The sequence below is a fragment of the Ailuropoda melanoleuca genome, chromosome 9, assembly GCF_002007445.2.
Source record: "Ailuropoda melanoleuca isolate Jingjing chromosome 9, ASM200744v2, whole genome shotgun sequence".
Taxonomy (NCBI): Eukaryota; Metazoa; Chordata; class Mammalia; order Carnivora; family Ursidae; genus Ailuropoda; species Ailuropoda melanoleuca.
Window position 1 is genome coordinate 60,222,253 of NC_048226.1, and position 20,983 is coordinate 60,243,235.

A 20,983-nucleotide genomic window follows, 5' to 3' on the forward strand; every position below is an offset into this window, starting at 1 on the left:
CATATAATTGAGAATAATACAATCATAGATTCTTGCTTTAAGGGATTTAGAATAAATGTATTAAGCATAGCATTATATCTCAGACAGAATGGAGGGAGATAAAGTGATAGGCATTTAAGCCATGGCTTTTAGAAATCAGGTTGAAGCTTGAAACCTTTTAGAACAGTGAATTTATTTAGGGCAAATGAATTTGAAGAATAAGACTCATAAGTGTTAAAGAAGAAGGAAAACAAGCACTTGTGTATAAGAATGTGAAGCAGTAAGAAGGAAATTTGTGCAAATTAATGTTGGTACACGATTGTTAATATATTATCTTGGTAGGGGTTGTCATGAATTAGCTGAAGGAGCATATTACTTGAGTTTCGGAGAATTTAATTGGTAATTTCATAATGTTTTTACTTTATTGAACAAATGAATGTGGTTTTTCTTCCTTTCCATATGTTTTCACATATTGATTTTTCTTTCCTGTATACATCTAGTTTAAAATCTTTTTCCATCTTGCAGAAAAAATATAACTCAAGGGGTTTTGATTTTTTTTTTTTAAAGCAAGTTGTAGGAAGTATCATTTCTTGTTCACCATTGTTGCCTCCTACTTGAAGGCCTTTGAGCTGCCATTCGGAGTTGAGCAATTCACCCAGCCAGCCTAACCTAGCTTACTATCCTGGGCTCAGCTTAATTAGCACCAATCTAGCCAAACTCCCATTCAGGCTGTGCTGGGTGCCCTAGTTCATACATGTTGATTTCTAGTAACTGCACACTAGTAATTAGTTATTTGTATTTATTGTTACTGTTATCATTGTCCCCTAGTCTGTAAGTGCTTAGAAACAACTTTTTCGCTATTAATAAAATATCTAGTACATTGCCTGGCCTCTATAGAAAGTGCTTCATAAATGTTGTTGACAGTCATATGATCAATTGAAAAGATAGGCTATGACTCTGAGGAGTTGTCATTAGACTAATGGACCATTAGGAGTAGGGAGAGGTATTGACTTAGCATTGTGCTTGCTCACAAAAGGGCTGCTTTCTCATTTACCTAACTCTTGGGTGAATTCTTCAGTCTTTTGGTCAATTTACGGGAGGAACAACCCATGAGAGCTTTTTTCTTCTGATACTGTGTTAGTTAATTTGTCTTCATGTATCAGGACAATCGATTTTAATGAATCTACGAAATAACAAAGGTCCTTTAAGGTAAGCGTATAAACCAAGAAAATATTACAAACTTTGTTAATATGCTGACCAGGAAGAAGTTTATAGTTGTCTTATTTCAGTATAATCAGGATGACTAGCTTACCTTACTGAAACAAATTATTACTTTTCTGTTGAAATGATAATTCTCTGAACAGGGATGACTTACAGTCTTTTTCCTGATTTTTCGTATCTGTGTTACCCCTATCTTGACAAAAGGAAAACTCCGGTTTACTATTTAAAATCTTAACCAATGTAGTATCACCATGAGGACTAATGAGATCCCGATGCATGAGTTTACTGAGCAAAAATAATAACCTAGTTTTAAGAAGTAAGTTGCTATTTTTGAATCAGACATGTTCCCCCTGAAATCAGAAAGGCATTCTCCACCTCTACCAGAGTTTCTCAACACTGACACTACAGACATTTTGAGCTGGATGATTTGTTGTGAGGGCCGTGCTGTGCATTATAAAATACAGCATTGTTGGCCTCTGCCGACTAAGTGCCAGTAGTACTCTCCCTCCAGAGATGTGAGGAAGAGAAATATCTCTGGACATGTTAAATGTCCCCAGTAGAGAACCACTTACTAAATCTACTAAATCTTAAGTTTTCCTGCTAATGAGGTTGGAAGTTCTAAGGAAAACCATTTAAAATAAAAATTGGGCACATGAGGCAGAGTTCTTTGTCTTTTGTAACTTCGGCAAATGCCTAATGCTAGGCTTTGCACAAAGCTCCTTTGAAAAGCTCAGTGGACTTTAACTTTCTCCGTTCTATTTTCATACTGTATCCTGACCCATTGAGATGTGTTTATTTGACTGGAGACCACTGGTGGTAGCAGTCAGGATAGACTAAGTCAGGCTGTGGTAACAACTCAGAAATCTTGTTGGCTGTTCCAACAAAGAGTATTTCTTGTATGTGCTACATTTTGCCAGTTGGCTGGGAGCTGTGCTCCATGTCTCTATACCCTGGGACCTAAGCTGTCATTGTCTTAAACTTTTCTCGGAGAGAGTGTTCTGGCGTTTCACTCCAACCAATTCTGTGGTTCAGAAGAAACACTCATTTCCATTCATTGGTTTGAATTTGTCATATGGCCTCACCCAAATAGGAAAGTACCCAGAGGTGCAGCCCTGCCATGCTTGTGTCCTTCAGGCAGAGAGCTGGAGTATTTGGTGAACATAATTAAGGATTTTCACATGTACTGGAAATCCTGGAATTTGGGATCAGACCTAGATTTAAATCTTGACTGGCACTTATTTTTTACTACCCAGTTCCCTATTTGAACTCCTTTAATGAGAGTGCATTCAGTTATCTAGTAAGTTGAAGTAGTGATGGGTAAAAGATAGTGTAGTGTAGGTCGCAGCACACAGGCCCTTGACACAGTAGGCATATATTAGCACCTTAATCAGTCCCAAAAATGGTATGTGCTCATCTGAGATTTAACAAAAGGTGGAGATCTTGATTTAAAATGTTGTACAAAAGAAAACAAACATACATTTTACTGAGCAGTTACTATATGTGTGCTAAATGCTTTACATAAGTGGGCTTTCGTCCTCACAGAAGGCCGGGTTGGTATTCTCATCACTGTTCTAAACATGGGAATGAGACTTGGAGACTTGGAGAGTGAATAGCTTGCTAAGCCATGTTGCCAGTAAGTGGCAAGGCTGACCTCAGAACTCAGGCCTTTGAGAATCCAAAATCCTTTCTATTTTTTATTTTTTTAAAGATTTATTTATTCTGGGGCGGGGAGGGGCAGATGGAAAGGAAGAGAGAGTCTCAAGCAGACTCCGAGCTGAGTATGCAGCTGCTGCGGGGCTCAGTCTCACGACCTGAGCCGAAACCAAGACTTGGATGCTTAACAGACTGTGCCACCCAGGCACCCTGAGAATCTAAAACCCATTAAATCAAAGCTTCCATTTCCGTATTTAAAAAGAACCAAGAGAAAGCTGGTGCTCCCCCTTTTTAATTTTTATTACGGGACAGAGAATTTCTACAGTAGGTTTCTAGTACATGAAGCATCTGCTCATGTTTGAAAACTTTTACCCCAAATCTCAGACCACAATTTTAATCACAAAATAAGCTTGCCAAAACAAATCAAATCAGTGTGTTGGTTTCTGCCATAACCTGTATTTATGAACTCCTGTTTTGAATGCATTTTTGCAGCTTCCAAAATCCTTTGTCACGGGCCCCTGTCATAGGAATTAGCTAGGTTCTTTTATATTATAGATGTTAATAAATGTTAGTAGATGTGTTGTAGATGTTAATTAATGTGTTAATAAAATTACTGATTGTTTTGAAGTCCTTGAGATTCTAGGATGCTATATATTTTAGCATTCCTACACCATTGTATACTTCCAAAGTAGTTTATAATCATCAGTTAGATATTTCCCACATAACCTCAGTGCAATAGATTGGTATTCTTGTTATTTTACTGAGGAGAAGAGAGATAAAGCCAGTTTGACTTGCAGTTTACATAAGTCACTTTCACATTCTAGATTAACATTCAATTTAAGGTTCCTAGTTTTGTGCTGAGTTCACAGGATGACGCGTTCTCAAAACACTGGTGATTTTTCAATTATCCTGCAAATAGATTGATTTCTGGTTACTGGGAAAGCTCTGGATGCCAACATTCCATGAGGCCAACCCATATAGCAAAACTCAGAGGCCCTTTCAGCTGTGTGTTTATAGGGAGTACCTTTAAGATGCAGGTGAAAACTCGAGAGTATGAAATAGTAAACCCCATCCCCTTTTTTACATTTTTCTTCCTAGGTTTTTAATGTCTTCATAAACTGGATTTGTGCCACCGCCTCACCCTACCAAATATTACCCCACTCTCATTTCCCCACTTCACACCCTACATTGTGGTTCACACCTAATCTAATGTACCTATGAGATCAGGTTCTAGTGGCACTCTTACCCACATTTTACCCTATCATTTCTTCTCTGTCCCTTTTTCCTCTTACCTAGAATAGTACAAAAATGTCGTAATTGCTGTCCCTGCCCACAGAGCTACTCCCTTACATGCCCCCTTCCTTCATGCTGCCAAAGTGAACTGCCAGAAATGCAAATCTGAGTACTGTCTCCTAACCTAAACTTTCCAGTGGCTCACCAGGTGGAGGGGATGAAGCCCACTCCTTAACGTGGCATTTAAGGGGGTCCTTTATGACTGGTCCTGTGTACCTCTCCAGTATCTCTTCCTCTCCTTTCTTTAGACTTATGCACTAGAATTATTTTATTCCCCATGGTCCCATGTATTCCATGCCTATGAACATTTTTCTCACACTCCTTTTATTTAAATTCATCCCCCACCTCCTCACATTTATTTCATCAACTGCTTAATTCTTCTTAACCTGTTACGACTAGACTCAGCAGTCAACAGCAGGAAATCGTCCTTGAACCCACGAGGTGCCTCAGTGCTATAATGGTTCCCAGCACGTTATGTGCACTTAATAAATATTTGATTATTGTGGTATTCATTTCGCCACATTTACACATATTCAATCATTATTTTGTACACCTTTAGCTTATACATTTTATGTCAGTTATATCTCAATGAAACTGGAAAACAATAAATGATGAATGAATGACCCATTTACATTTCTAATTTCCCTCTAGACTCTACGCCCCTTGAAGACAATGACTGTTATTCATATTGTATACTAAGCATCTTAGTGCCTAACAAATCATTACTCAGTATTTTAAACTTCTGTGTCTTCACATGTCTTTTCTCCTATATTTTCATGAACATTAATTTATGCTACTAGTAGACTTTATATAAGGTGCTCTTTAAGACAACCCTTTAGCATAAAATTCATTTTAATTTAATGAACATTTACTGAATTCTATGCCGAGCATGGTGATAGAGATTGCAGTTCAAACGTATAGCAAGGGAGATATATGAGAAGAACAATAATACAAAATATTAAGTGCTAAATTAGAGTCTGTATCAAGTCCCCTTGAAACAAACATGGAAGCAATTCTGCTCAGAGAGAAGGGCAGGTGCAAGGAAAATGATGGAGGAAATACTTGAGCAGACTCTCCAAAGGATTAGGTACAGCCAGGTGGCAAAGGAAAATAGGCAAAATGAATGGCATAAACAAAGGACTAAATACATTTGATGCTTTTGATGAATAGACAGTGGTCTTCTAGAGGCAGAATAGAAGGTTTGTGAAAGGGAATGACATACAATGACGCTGGGGCTAGACTGATACTTTAATTCCAACTCAATAGCTGGGCTTTTAACTATAAGCAATGAGGGGCCAATGAAAGATTTTATTATAGATTTACCATAGAGTAAGATGTATTATAAAATGAGTAAAGGTGGTGACAATGTATGTGATGGCAGAGTGGCAGAGAATATAATGGTGGCAGGCAGTAATACAGGTAGAGATGATGAGACTGGACTGTGGTAATTGCAGTGGAAAGAGAAGCAGATATGTATGAAGGGTGGATTTGTACTGGATCAATTTAAACTTAGACTATATCTCAGAATCCCCTTCCATGTATAGTTTCCCAGTCCTGGCCACCAGAGACATTTTGCACAATATTTGGAAGGCCCAAGTCAAGCAGAAGTTTGGAAAGTTAGCGTGAAGGCATCGAGTGTCCTATTGTTGATCTGCTGGCTCACTTCATGATGTGAATTAGCCATGGAGCCTGCGGCATCTCCCACTTCTGCCAGATCTTCTCCTTCGGTGTCTCTGAATCCTGGGGCAAGCACAGCACCAGACACATCAGCAATAGCCCTATATAGACAGCTGAATCAGCTTCCACAATTACCTAAGGCCAAAGTCTTTATGACTCTTGTTGGTCTTCTCTGATAGACAATTAGCTGCTATACCAAAGTACCTAAGCCATGCAATGGGATTTGGGCTTGGGACTCAGGTTAAATTAGAAGGGTCTTTTAATTTTTGTTTCCTTTTTAAGATCTTTTTTATTTGAGAGAGAGAGAGAGAGGGAGGAAGTGTGTGTGTGAGTGAGGGGGAGAGGTAGAGGGAGAAGGAGAGAGAATCTCAAGCAGACTCCGTGATGGAGCCCGGGGCTCGATCCCATGACCCTGAGATCATGACCTGAGTCAAAGTCAAGAAGTCGGATGCTTAACAAGTCACCCAGGAGCCCCTATAAGGGTTTTGAAGAGCCTGTTAGCAGGAGCCCGACGTCACCCCAGGAGGCTGCTGGTGAGGATTTAAAGGAATATGAGGAAAATGTTATTGGAAATGTTATTGTTAGGTTATTGGAAGAAAGGTGACTCATGTTACATAGTAGCAGAAAGTTAAGCAATGATGTCAGCAGCATTAACACGGAAAATAAAAAGTATCTCATCAACTGGATGACCTACCTAAGGAGATTTCTAGACAAAAATGTTAAAGGTGCTATCTAGATTTTTCTAGCTGCCTATGGTAAAAGAGGAGAAAGGCAAGCAAGAAAACGAATTGTAAATGAGCCACAAATTTGAGGGGTTAAAAAATAAAATTTTCTTATTCTTAGTCTCTCCAGACAGTAAATGATGCTAAAATTAAATGAGTTCCAGACAGAGAACATATCAGGGAACTGTCAGGAAAATGAAGTCTAAAGATGAAGCCATGGGCATGACTGTAAAACCCTTTGTTGAGACCTCAGGAAGATGAAAGATGCTTTCTAGTCAACAGATGAGAGAGCTTCTCAAGTTCTTAAGGCTATTGTCCCATAGTAGTTTCACATGGAAACCTGAAATAGAGAACAGCTCTAGCAAAGACATTCTGGGTGTGACTTGTCTGTTGGAGTGAATTATAAACTTAAGACAAGCTTGCAAAGTTTTAAAAGGGACTGTATCAGTTTCGAACAAAAATTATTTATTAGAGAGAGAGGGAACACAGTGTGGGGAGGGGCAGGGGAGAAGGAGAGGGAGGATCCTCAAGCAGACTCCCCACTGAGTGTGGAGCCCAATGTGGGGCTGGATCCCAGGACCTTGAGATAACGACCTGAGTCAAAATCAAGAATTGGATGTTTAACTGATTGAGCTACCCAGGCACCCCCAAATGTGACAGTACAAAATGAAAGGATGGGGCACCTGGGTGGCTCAGTCGTTAAGCATCAGCCTTCACTTTCTCTCTTGGGGATGCTCACCCTTAGAACTCAGCCACCATGTTGGGAGGAAACTCAAGGCACCTTGGATAGGCTGCATGAGGGTGTTCTGGCTGATTGCCCAAAGGTTCCGCACCTACCACCAGATATAAGTGAATGAGCCTTTAGATGATTTCCACCTTAGCCTTGGAGCTATCCTAGCTGTCAACAAGAGCAGCACTGACAAGCTTTCTCCACTGAGCCCTGCCCATCTTGCAGATTTGTGAATAAAATAAATGTTTGAAGCCATGTTTTACAGTGGCTTGTTATCCAGCACTAGATGACTGGAACAGGTGTTATTAGTAGGACTGACTGCATGTTGGAAGTAAGAGAAAAGGAGGAGTCAAGAATGTTTACCAGACTTTCTAGGTTAAGCAAATTATTATGAAGCAGTATAGCTTGTAGTGGCCTGTTTACCTCTCTACAGCAGTAACAAATCACCAGGGTTTGGGGTACTGGCTGCAACAGAGTTACTTCAGAGGAGATGCGTGTCCATGAGATTTCTTTCTTAAAGCCTGTGATCAGTTTGTTTAGATAGTTACAGCATGATTGTTCTTAGGAAACTAAAACAGTATCAAAATAAAGAAGCCGGAAGATAGGTTTGGAGGAGTTGAGACAAAGCACAGTGATTAATTCGCCAAAAAATGATTTTATTCTAGCAACTGGAAGTTACTATTAACCAGCACCTATTGTTTTACTATTATGATGACACCGATGTATATAAAACTCTTTATAAATTTAACGATTATTTCTTTAGGACTTTGACACTCACTTTATCCTCTTACTGGAAAAGCTCTTTTCTCGAAAGCAGACTTTCAGTGAGGCCTTCTCTGGACATCCTATCTAGAGTTGCAAACTCCCCCACTCCCACACTCTGGATTGTCCTTCCTCGCTTTGTTCTTTTTCCCCTTACCTAAGGCCATCGAACATACTAGATTCACTTATTTCTCTTTTTTTTTTCACTTCTTTTTCCCCAGTGCCTGAGACAGTGTTGAATACATAGCCGTGCTCCTAAACATTTGTTGAACAAATGAATAAAGTGATTTGTGAATTACAAAGAAAGGATTGAATTGTGTTCTGAATACTTTCAATGGAGAGTTTATTTTATAGTGTTTGGTTTTTTGGAAATCAACAACCAAAATAGGTGTGTGTATACACACACACACACACACACACACACACACACACACACACACATATATAAACACATGACATATTTTGTATATATATAAACATATATAAATATATATACCAAATGCCTCCGAGCCTCAAATTGACTCATATGGAGTTCTTTTTTTTTTTTTTATGTTCAGTTAGCCACTGTATAGAACATCATTAGTTTTTGGGGTGCCTGAGTGGCTCAGTCGTTAAGCGTTTGCCTTCAGCTCAGGGCGTGATCCCAGGGTCCTGGGATTGAGCCCCGCATCGGGCTCCCTGCCTCCCGGGGGCCTGCTTCTTCCTCTCCCATTCCCCCTGCTTGTGTTCCCTCTCTCGCTGGCTGTCTCTCTCTCTGTNTCTCTGTTAAATAAATAAAAAAAAAAAAAAAAAAAAGAACATCATTAGTTTTTGATGTAGGGTTCAATGATTCATTGGTTGCATATAACACCCATAAAAGGTTCTGCACAGCAAAGGAAACAGTCATATGGAGTTCTAATAGTAATCAAATACCACTGGTTTCAACTCCTCCCATTCCTGTTATTTTTGTCTTTGTCCTAATCTTTTATTTGAATAATGAGAAAAATATAATGAGCCCATATATACCCATTACTGAGCATCAATAAGTTTGATGTTTCTCTACTCACTCCCCTCCCCCCAGTTGTTTTAAAGAAAATTCAAGATATCATGTCATTTCACCTGCAAATTTCAGATGCATTTCAAGATGTTAAGTACATTTTAAAAAACACTACCAGCACACCATTATCACACATAAGAGAATTAGCAATTCCTATCATCTAATACCCTGCCCATGATCGTATTTCCCCAATTGATTCCAAAACACTTTAATTCAAATCAGGATCCAAACAAGTCCACACATTGCACTTGGCTGTAATTTCTGTTATCTCATTTATTTCCTGTTTCTCCTCCTTTTTATTAATGCTATTGATTTGTTGGTTGAACCTTATATCATTTGTTCCGCAGAATTTCTCATGTTCTGGATTTGGCTCACTGCTTCCCTGAGATGAATTTAGCTTGTTCTCTAGTCCTCATACTTTCTGTAAATGGCAGTTAGATCTGCATACATGATTAGGTTCAGATTCAATTTTTAGGCAAGAATATTTCAGAAGTGGTGCTGTGTACTTTTTATTGCATCACATCATGAGACTTATAACATGTGGCAGTCTCAATTTTAATGATGCTAAAACTGATTAAGGGTTTAAGTTATTAGCCTGATTCCTTACTTGTAAAGTTCTCATCAACCTCTTATCTAATGCTCTTAGCATTCAATTATGATTTTTGTGAGATCCACTATTTCATTAGGACTTTAAAAAATGGTGATTTTTCTAAATCTATTTTTCCTTCCTCATTTATTAGCTTTTATTTTTTTCTTTGAATAGGAACTTTATTAACCCTTAAGTTACACTAAAATGCACTTGTACTGGAAAAGCAGAATACATGCTCCATTTTTTTTCGTTTATTAATTTTCAGACTTATGAGTTCCTTAGCAATCCCTTTGTAATCAATGAGTTTCTTTTATTTTTAAAATACCATTAGGAACAGAAGGGGAAATGAACCATGAGAGACTATGGACTCTGGAAAACAAACTGAGGGCTTTAGAGGGGAGGCGGGTGGGGGGATGGGCTAGCCCAGGGATGGGTATTAAGGAGGGCACGTATTGCATGGAACACTGGGTGTTATAGCAAACAATGAATCATGGAACACTACATCAAAAACTAATGATATACTGTAGCAGTTCAATAAAGTCTCAAAGGATTAAAAAAATATAAATAAATAAAATACCATTATGAACGCTTAGATTTTAATGTATTTTCACATGTTTCACTCTAGATTATTCTTTCTGATCCTCAAGTTTCCCATTTTAGACCAATGGGAACCTTTAGAAGTTGGTTCCTTTTGATGAGTGATCTCATTAGTCTGATAACTTCCATGTGTCTGGTATAAGAGTCTCTGGCATAAGATATCCTAGGCTCCTCTTGTACATTTCCTGCTTCAAATCTGGAATCAGCTATTTCCTCTCCCAACCTTTTTCACAGGAAACACTCTGATGCCTCCTGTCTTCAACATGGTAGATCTCAGAATGTTTTTGTTTCCATGACACACAAATTCTGTAATTAGAGGTTCTAAAGATGCACAATAAGGAACTTAATCCCTAGTGATTACTTTCTCCCTCTTCTCTTTCTCTTTTAAGCCCATGACTGAAAGGTTGTTAGTAAGAGCATTGAAGGGTGGTGAAAACACTAAGATCGTTACCTTGAATGGGAAGAAGATAACGAAGATGCCCTCAACATTAGATAAATTGCCTGGCCTGAAGACTCTAGTTCTTCAGAATAACCGAATCTCCAAGGTGTGCCCTGAGATAAGCACCTTGACCCAGGTAAGGAATAGCATATCATTTTGGATTGAGGTTGGAAAATAGGAAGAGAGAAAAGAGATGAGAGAAAAATAAGGCTTTGATTTCTGGAGACTTAGCTCCTGGGAGACCTACTATGGAGTGTTTTTGGAGAGGCATCTAAAAGCTTTCTCCCTTAGGAGATTACACATATGGTAGGGGAGAAGATGTTTCAATTTATTCATGTGCACATCTGGAATCAGAGGATTAGGTCTCTGCCACACTGATCTTTCTGGAGGCTGTCATCTGGAAAAGGGTTGAGAGCCTGGATCTGCTTGTCTACCTTGAGGGCTCCATCTGGAAGTGGGATTGAGGATCCTGGAGATGCTATTCACCCTGGAGACTATCCTGAAGCTTTGCATATGGGATGAAGAGACTTTTTGGATGTAGCAAGGGGGTTCCTTTTCAATTTCCTAGAGCAGGCTGAACTTTGAAATGGGAGTGTTGGCAGGGAATGGGAAGGAGGAAACATTCATTTCTTCTGAAGCAGTCTTTAAAAGAAGGTTAGTATTTTAAACAAAGAATACCCTTCTTAAAGAGCAACAGTTGACATGAATGAATCCCAGATGCTTGTGTTAAGCATTTCTGCCCAACAATGTAAAACCTCAGCTGCTAAAAATCTTGAGGTTGGGAGAAGACAAGGGATATTAACTTTGCAGTTTTCTTTGTATTCATTTCTAAACTGTCACCAAGCACTGAAAGAACCTATAAACAGTAAAATCATAGCAGTTCATTAGTTTTGAGTTCGGAGTTACCAAAACCAAAACCAAAACAAAAACAAAAACTATTTTCTTATCTTCACCTACCTCATTTCCTTTTAGAATTTGTAATCTGTGGCCAAGTCTTTTAAAAAAATAGGGCAATACTCACAAACTCCTCCCTTTAATGGTAATTTCAAAGGTGCATATATGGTTACAGGACAAAGATTTCAATTTTCCAATAGGACAGATGAGTTTCTATGCAAAACTCTATGATTTAGGATTTGACTGAGCCATGAGCTGATATTCTCCCCCTACTTGATTTTTTTCCATTAAAGTAACACAGTGCATTGTTTTAAGAAAATCAAATACTACAAAAGACTTATAAAAAAGCTATTATCTTCTGTTCCATTCTCCCTCACCCCCAAACCTGATCTCCATATAAAAACATTTTTCACTCATCTTTTTTCCCTTGATTTGTCCATTGTAGATATCACTCTTCTTTATTCTTCCAAATACTATTAATATAATTAGTTTCTCCGTAGAATTTTAAACTTACTATTACTACACCTTCATTTCTTCTCTTCCCAATTACAGTCTTTTCAGTCCTCACTTTGTAAGATGACCACGTCAGCATCTCTAATCCACCTTCAGCTCTCCTCCCCTCTCCTCACCAAAAATTTTAAACTTGTTACTTTTATAAGATGTATACCATTTACACTATATTCAGTTATAACTGTGGTTAAAAATTTTGTCTCTTGGGGAATTCTAAAATGTATAACATTAATTAAATATCATTCATGCTGAGTGAATGAATGTATCATGATTATATTTTCTTCCTCATATACCATTTCTGTTCCCTTGGAGTTTCCAGTTGCCTTTCTTTTATTCTTGTGTCTTTTGCCTTTGTCATGGCCTCATTTTATTTCAAACTTTATTATGGTATATTTTATTAAATGTGCTTTTTCCCTGAGTGACTTCCCCCCAGGGGCCTTCATCCTCTTGCCCCAGCCTAAGCTGATTACTATGTAGGTTTGCTCTATACTGTCAGGCTAGGGCAGCTCTCCTGAATTGGACCCATTGTTTCCTCTGGCCCATATTTTCCTCTTTCTTGGTTTCTTTTCTTATTTTGTAAGAGTAAGTCTCCAGATACCATCCTAGTCTGGGTATGTGGTAGTTCAGTTTTTTTAACTCTTGCATGTCTGAAAATATGTATTTTTTCTTCATGTTTGGTCAATAGCTGTTTAGTAAAAAAAATTACAGACTGTAAAATATATTTCTTCAGGGAAAAAAGCCTGAGTCTGATTATCATTACTTTGTCTTCTTCTTGTGGCTCCCCCAGTACTTTCCTCCCTATCCTTCTATTTATGAGAAACCCTAAATTTTGACTTCTCCATTTCCTTAAATAGGGAGCTGGCTAAGCTCAGCCCTTACTTTTAAAGAATTCAATTGATTTAGAAAGTAGGTTTCTTATGGTCTACCTTTAAAGCATTTTACAAGTCAGATTCAGGCTAATGGCATTATTGTTTGGCTGTTCATGAACTAGCAATTTTTCTCATATAGAGTCTCCCCAGTGGTGGAATTTTGAAACAAGTCAATCTTCCCTTTTTATGGGTGTTCTAGACGCAGCTTGAATAAAATGTGCTAGAAGCCTTCAAAAGATATAGATTGTTAATACAGTTCAGAAATACTGCACAGTCATTCCCATAGTTTCTAACAGAAAGGACCGATGATTGTTCCAGAAATGAGAGAAGTAAGTGGGGCTGCTCGCCCTGGAGGAACATTTGGGAAACCTGGGTATCTTAACTGGTTCAGCCACATACCTGCTAAATAAAAGGGCTTCATCCCCCTGGGTCTCAATTTCTGCATTCATTTACTCCACGTGCACATTTGTGTCTCAGGCACCAGGAACTGGTGAGTCAGCAACAGATGAAAATCCCTGCCTTCATGGAGCTTCGGTTCCAGCCAGTAGAGCTGTAAGAAGCCAACAAGCAAAACAAACAGGATGTGAGGCAGTGATCAGTACTAAGGAGAAGATAGTAGAGAAGGCAGGCTGCGGCATTCCTGCTGAAATGTCGGGGGATGATCTAAGCCGCGAAGCATCTTTGTGGTCTTTATAACCTGGTGATATGCATGTCTAAGGTCACCGTTCTTATTCTAACCTTTTTCTATAAAACCCCTGAATGTACTTTTCGTAAGTTCGTTTGAACTCTTTCTTGCATTGCTTCAAATCCTACCTTTTATGAGTAATTATTAAAAGTATCCTCCTACCACATTTTTTGGGGGTCTATACTGTGCTTGCCTTTTGGACCAGGCTTTTTTAAAATCATTGTAGGAAGTGTGGTTTGCCCTAATATTCTGATTTTGGTCATATTTTCTACAAAATATTGAAATAGTCTTGATTTTTTTAAGTTGCTAAAGTAAAAATAATACTTTTAGATTTCAGCATTCATAAAATGGTATCAAATAGAATAACAACATCAATCATTTCTTGAGAGCCAGGCACAATGCTAGGAATTCTGTTCATTTTCAAGGGAGTTACTACCCTCCTATTTTTAATAAAATGTATGTATGGTTCAGTAAGAGGTTAAGTCACTTGTCAAGGTCACTCAACCAGTGAATACGTCTATAAAATGAGGGCTCTTTCTAGGTTGCTTTCTGCTCTGTTTCTTTAGTTATATACTTAGTATGAAAGTTACCAGGGTGTGGTATTTCAACTTGTAGTTCCTAAAAACAAAAACTGGGTTGTCTAAAGAGAGCAGGTTTGAATGCTGCATGGATTGTTCCCCACTTAAGGTTTGTTTACATATGCATTCTTTTAACAAACATTTACCGTTCATCTTCCTGTGCCTGTGCTGGTCCCAAGGATACAAATGCAAAAAACACATGGACCCTATCTTCTTGTTTGAGGATTAAGTTAAATGTTAACATATGTAAAGTTCAATGCCTGGCACAGAGGAACTTTTCAAAGTTATAGTTGCTACTACGATTAGTATTACCATCATAGTGCAACTGGCAACAAGTGGAAAACAGAAGGAGGTTCTTCAGAAAATATAGATCCTAACCCTTCTTTCTTTGCTTATTTGACTAGTGAAATTTAGGGAAATGTTAATCACTTCTAATGACATGAAAAAAAATGAGTTAATGCCCTGTAATTTATGGTGAGTGCTGTTGGTCTGTGACTGATGCAGGGCTGGGGTAGCAACAATGTTCAAAGGAGCACTTTTTAACTCTTGAGGGCGGAGACCTTATCTTGTCCCTAGTGCCTGGCACCTAGTAAACCATATAATGTGGACTTGAGTGGAATGGGGTGGAAGCCATTTTCAGAGTTCAGCTTAACCAAACACAGTATTATCTTAATTATGACACCATCTAGGAACAAAGTTCTTTCATAGGCAAATCAGCCATAGTTTTAAAATCCCCAGAGAAACAAATAACCTTCATCTCCAATTGTGTGTAGCATTGTTGACACTCATCATAAGGTCCAATGGTAGTAAAACAACATTCCCCTTATGAGGCTCATATGTGTGGCTGCCTGGAAATAAGACACGGTCTACCAGAATTTTTTATTTGACTGTAAACACTTGACAGTAAATAAGGCTCACCCTAAGCAGAGTTGGGTCGTTTGTAGTTTGTTATTGTATTTCTTATTTTTACTGTCCTTCTCGATGACCCCTAACATAATCAACTTCCTTTCTTCCCCTCTCCCTTGCTTCCTTCCTTTCTTCCATCCATCCATCCGTTCTTTCTTCCCATGTTCAGCAAATAGTTATGTGTCCATGCCGTGGATGAGGCACTCTGCTAGATTTTGACAATATAAAAAAGAACAAAAATATCCATGTATCCCTATTCTCAGGTTTGGTGGGGAAAGGCAATCAAATACACAGATAGATGTAAAATTACAATTGTGAAAAGTGCCATGAAGGAGAATTATACTGTGCTATGAGCATCTCTAGTCAGAGAGGTCAGAGAAGGTGGTCCTGAGAAGTGCAACGGAGTGAAGATCTGGAGGATGAGTTACACAGAGGAACACAAGAGGCACAGCGCATGCAAACACTTCCCTCCCTCCCTCCTTGGGTGTTCCGGGTCTCACTCTAGCAGCCTCGAGGGACAGCAGGGAACTGATGTCATCTGTCCTGTTTGTCAGCCGTACTATCCTTTCTTCTGTTCTTACCACTGGAAATCTCTTCTTCCTCCATCAAGTAATGCCTCTGTTTTCTAAGCCTGGTTTTCCTATCAAACAGGGATTTATTCTCCTGCTTTACTGTATCCTGTCCAGGTACAGATGCACTGAGGGAGTTCCTTCTCTCCAAGCTCCTTTATTCTTCCTTTGCCTCTGCTTCTCTGCCCAAGCCTGTATTAAGCCCCTTGCACCCTTTCTGGAACTGCAGCTTTCTCCACTAGCTGGCAGTCGGGTGTCTGGAAGAGGCTCAACCCTCTTCTCTCACTTGCTGGCTGGGTGATAGGAAACAGCTCACATTATCTCTCTATGCCCCGCTTGCCTCATCTCTAAAACATGCTTCATTACTCTTAGTCCCTAAGGTTGCTGTCAACACCACCTTGTATAGAATGCCTTAACATCCTGCTTACTCAGAAAATCTTAGTCCATACCTTCACTCAAGCATCCAAATGCTTCCTTCTTCCAAACACTGCAGGTTTTACATTCTAATTGGATGTCAGTTTTGTGTTGTAATTCTTCTTTTCTGATAATTTGAAACTCTTGTTTCTTCTGTATTCTTAAAAAGCTTCTGACAGGATGCTAACCGGTAGTGCTTTGTTCCTGATTTTACTGTGAATGCCAATCAGAGAATCGTTCTCATACTGAGTGAGTAGGACTTGCCAATTCCATGACGCTGGGTTTCATGTTGGGGTCTAAGAGGACAGTGTTTAAAGGCTGAAGGGATCTCTAGAGATTAAAGGCCGTGCTGGACTTTGGAAACTTTGCCTCTCTTTCCAAAGAAATTACAATTGTTTTGAGAAATCTGACTTTATATATTAAGAAGTGATGCAAAATTAAATAATAGTTTTGAAATTTGCAAAATTATTCAAATAAACGAAGTCAGGAATAGCTGGACTTAGAGGAAGCATTTGGCAATTGTATTAAGCTGTGGTTTTAAAGATGCCACAGATTCCTTAAAGAAAAATTAAAAAGACATTTACAAGAATCAGCAGAGTGAGCCATAATGCTACCCTCCCTGATATACCTTGGTCATATACATGCTAATTAAAAAATGTAAAAATCCTGTTAGTCTTCTCTCATTAATTTGATTCAGCTATTTTTACTAATACGTTACAGAACCTGACATTATGTATTATTTAGGTTGAGTGAATGGGAATATTCACTGTCCTAAAAGAATTTTAGGTCTAATGGTCACGTACTAGTTAAAACATATGCATATATATGTTATAGGCAAATGATCTAATAGCTTATTCCAAAATGGTATCACCAAAGCATGATTTAGTTAAAAAAGATGTCCAGATAAAATGGACATTTGAACACTTTTTTTTTAAGATTTATTTATTTATTTTTAGAGGAAGGGAGGGGCAGAAAAAGAGGGAGAGAGAATCTTGAACAGACTCTGCATTGAGCATGAGGGACCCAGGCTCAATCTCATGACCCTGAGATCTCCACCCTGAGATCATGACCGAGCAGAAACCAAGAGTAGGAGGCTTAACTGACCACACCACCCAGGTGCCCCTGAAAACATTTTTTTTTTACACTTTTAAAAATGTTTTCATCTAAGTTAGTCATAGATCTCCTTTTAAAAATCAAACAAGCAACTGAAAGACAATAAATGGCACAAAATTTTCCAGTGGCAATTAATGGCTACAAGCACAGCATAACTAAATGTCAGGAGAGGTTGTCTGGTGCAAGTTCTAGGCATACACGTGATAGGCAGGCTCTAGTCTGAACTGAGTATAGGGGTTAGTGAGAATGAGCAGTGAGAATAAGGAAAGCATGTAGACACTTAGAAGGAAGTAAATCAAGCTGGGAAGATTGGAGCTGACTGCACTCAATAGATACTTAATTAAAAAAAAAAAATGATGTGGAGCCACAATGAGTATTTCACAGTGTGAACCATTAGCTTGCAGAAATGATCTAAAGAGGCAGTAGGCAACTAATGTTTATTGAGCAGCTATTATGTTCCAGACACTGTTCTTTGAATGGTAGATGAATCACATAGACCAACTTAGTAGTAGAGGTAAGATACATACATGAATCACTACAATACGAAGCATAAGATAATAATTGGTCATGGAAAGTACACAGGGCCACGTAACTACAAAAGGAAGGTGGCTTCCTGGAGAAGAAGGTATATGCCAAGGGGGAGCAGTAAATACAGAAACCTATTATAATAACTGGAGTACTAAGGTAAAGTGATGGTTTAATGGAAACAGAATCCTGAAACACTAGAAACAATAAAAAAAATTTACCAGAAAAATTAATAAGTTAACAGAAAGTCATTATTCTGTGGCCAACATTTTTCTTTTCTCTGTAAATATCATTGAAAAGTGGCTGTGAGAGAACAGAATGGTGGTTACCAGAGGCTGGGGGGTGGGGGAATTGGGGGTACCTTGTTTAAAGGTACAAACCAGTAACTATAGATAAGTAAGTCCTGAACGGCATAGTGATTACAGTCAGTAATAACTGTATTAAAAAGTACAAAGTTGCTAAGAGACTAGATCTTCATCGTTCCTAATACAAAAAAAGAGATGATAATTATGTGACGTGATAGAGGTGCCAGCTAGAGCTATGGTGGTAACCATACTGCAGTATACATATGCATCAAATCAACACGTTGTACACCTTAAACTCACAAGATGTTATAGATGTCAATTATATTTCAATTTGAAAAAGTGGCTTTGAACTTAGAAATCATTGAAACAATGAGTTAGAAATCATTAAGAAAACAATTTTAACCATGGACTCTTAATGATAGAGAACAAGGTAAGGGTTGATGGAGGGAGGTGGGTGGGGGGATGGGCTAGGGCGATGGGTATTAAGGAGGGCACTTGTTACGGTGAGCAATGCGTTGTATGTAAATGATGAACCGCTAAATTCTACTCCTGAAACCAATATTATGCTCTATGTTAACTAACTAGAATTTAAATAAAAATTTGAAGAAATTTTAAAAAATGAAAATTTGAAAACTGAATGGAAGTGTCAACATATATATATGAACCACCTATTGAATTTCTACCACCATGCATGTCCAACCTTTTTGTACTATGGTCTTCTTCTGGATTTAAAGGATTATAATTAGCATTTCATAATATCTGCTATTTTCCAGGCACTTTATGGTATTGTCTCTAATCCTTACGACAGCCCTGAAAAGTAGACACTAGTATGCCCATATTTTTAAAGTAATCTCTACCTCCAACACAGGGCTTGAATTTACAACCCTAAGGTCAAGAGTTGCCTGCTCTACTGACTGAGCCAGCCAGGCACCCTATCTCCCTTACAAAAAAAAAAAAAAAAAAAAAAAAAAAAAAAAAAAAAAAAAAAAAAAAAGAAAGAAAGAAAGAAAGAAAGAAAGAAAGAAAGAAAGAAAGAAAGAAAGAAAAAAAGAAAAAAGAAAAGAAAGTGACACTTAGGAATTTGACTTGCCTGAAATCACACACTAGTACATTGCAGGGGAGATGGTCTCCAAGTCTTGTGCTTTGCCTACTGTGCAATACTGACTAAAGTGTGTGAACACCAAAAGAATATTTTAAATGAGAATTCTATGTACTGCATACAAGACAATTCCATTGTGTGTGTGTGAATCAATGTATGTATGTGCATGTATGCGCATATGCATGATCATTCTGAATGACAGTAAGTTTGTTTTAAAAATAGGCAGCACATTACTGTAGACAGTGTAAGGTACAAGTGAAGAATATAGGCTATAGAGTGAAGCTATGTTATTTCACCATAAATCATAGCCTGGATGTGAGATCCCACTTCTGTAAAATCAGGGATATTGTGAGGTCCACATGAGGAATGTACAAGGCTGCCTGGCACAGTGTTAGGCACATATAAAATTCTATTTAAATGTTAGTCATTAGGATTATCATTAGTAAATTAATCAGTACTTTTTCTTCTCAAATTTCTTGGCCTCTTCTCTCCTATTTATACAAAGATTGCTACACATTAAACCTGGATGCCATAATCCAAAGGCATTAGTGACACTGAGATGCATACCTCACATCCAAGATTTGTAAGAGGAAACACATCCATCTCTTTCAAGGTGGGCCACAGGTTGGCTGTAACTTAGAGGTATGAATAGGCCTATCAAATAAATCAAATCAAATTTAGGAAAAGTTGGGACAGACAGACACTGTTTGGGACAAGTATACCAAGATGCAGAAAATGTTATAGGGATATTGAAAACATTTAGGACATTATTGGGTAGGGCAAGTCCTCGTGGACTAGTTATTTCAGCAGCTGTTTATTTATAATGTAGTAGGATTGGATAAAGGGAATTTAAATACCCATTATACACATCCCATTCTTTACATTCTTTGGCCATGTAATGCTACAGGCAGGCAGTAATGATTACCAGTTTTAGGGTGAATAAGATGAGATACAGCTGAAAAAGATGCATCTAAAAGGAATTTTGAGAATAGGAATGGTGACTGATTGAATTTGGGTGTAGAGAGAGAAAAAATAAGTTCTAGGCGATTCCGAAGTTTGGTCATGATAGGTGAGAGGATTACAAGAACGGTGGGCACCAAAGTGGGGATGGGAAAAACAGATCTAGTATGCCCACTGACACTGTCCAGTTTTAGACTTTGAATTTAGAGTGACAACATCACATTCACTTGAGAGGTCTTTTGAGCCAAAACCACCAAGATGCATTTTTTTGCAGAGATAGCTGTAAATTCCTACATTTAAGAAAAGAATTCAATTGCACAAGTCCAGGATGTGGGTTATCTCCTTCACAGTTATCTCTTTGGCAGTGGGTTTTTGATGGCCACACACAAAATCAATTATGCAACAACAATGTGCCCTGCTGCTGAAAGAGTGCATGCCATGTTGGGCTGCATTAATAGAAGCGCAGTCATCTGCCTGAGGGAGATTTTGTGGTCTCACCAGCATCTATGCTATGAGATCACATTTCCTGTCTCACCCTAGGCGCCATGTTTCCAGGGAGGCGTGCTTATAAAAATGAGAGAGTGACCAGGACAGTAAGAGGTCTGGAAATTATATCCTGAGGGAAATGGTTAAGGAAGAATGGAACAAATTCAGAGGGAATATGATAGCAATCTTCAAATATTTGAAATATTATTATGTGGCAGAGAGGAGGGGGAATAAAGCTATTTTTTTATGGGAAGAATTAGATAGAAGTTACAGAGAGCCTGGCAAATAAAAAATGTTAAATAAATAAGTAAATGACGCTTCCTAAGAAATAAAAGAGCTACCCATTACTGAGTGCGTACATGAGGAAAGTAT

At 38.3% G+C, this 20,983-nt stretch overlaps 1 protein-coding gene and 1 long non-coding RNA gene across 2 annotated transcripts in view; one reads left to right on the forward strand and one right to left on the reverse strand.

The window, feature by feature from the left end:
* Window positions 1-5,147: 5,147 nt before the first annotated feature.
* LOC117803768 lies at window positions 5,148-15,906 on the reverse strand. The gene is made up of 3 exons (XR_004627839.1): window positions 15,641-15,906; window positions 13,371-13,521; window positions 5,148-5,886 (listed from the first exon to the last, which is right to left on the reverse strand). It is a non-coding gene; the product is annotated as an uncharacterized LOC117803768 (long non-coding RNA).
* The window catches only part of LRRC69 (leucine rich repeat containing 69), a 94,058-nt gene continuing 83,726 nt past the window's right edge, over window positions 10,652-20,983 (forward strand). Inside the window, exon 1 of the mRNA XM_034668294.1 lies at window positions 10,652-10,834. Coding sequence (XP_034524185.1) covers window positions 10,652-10,834 — 183 coding nt within the window. The remainder of the gene's footprint in view (window positions 10,835-20,983) is intronic.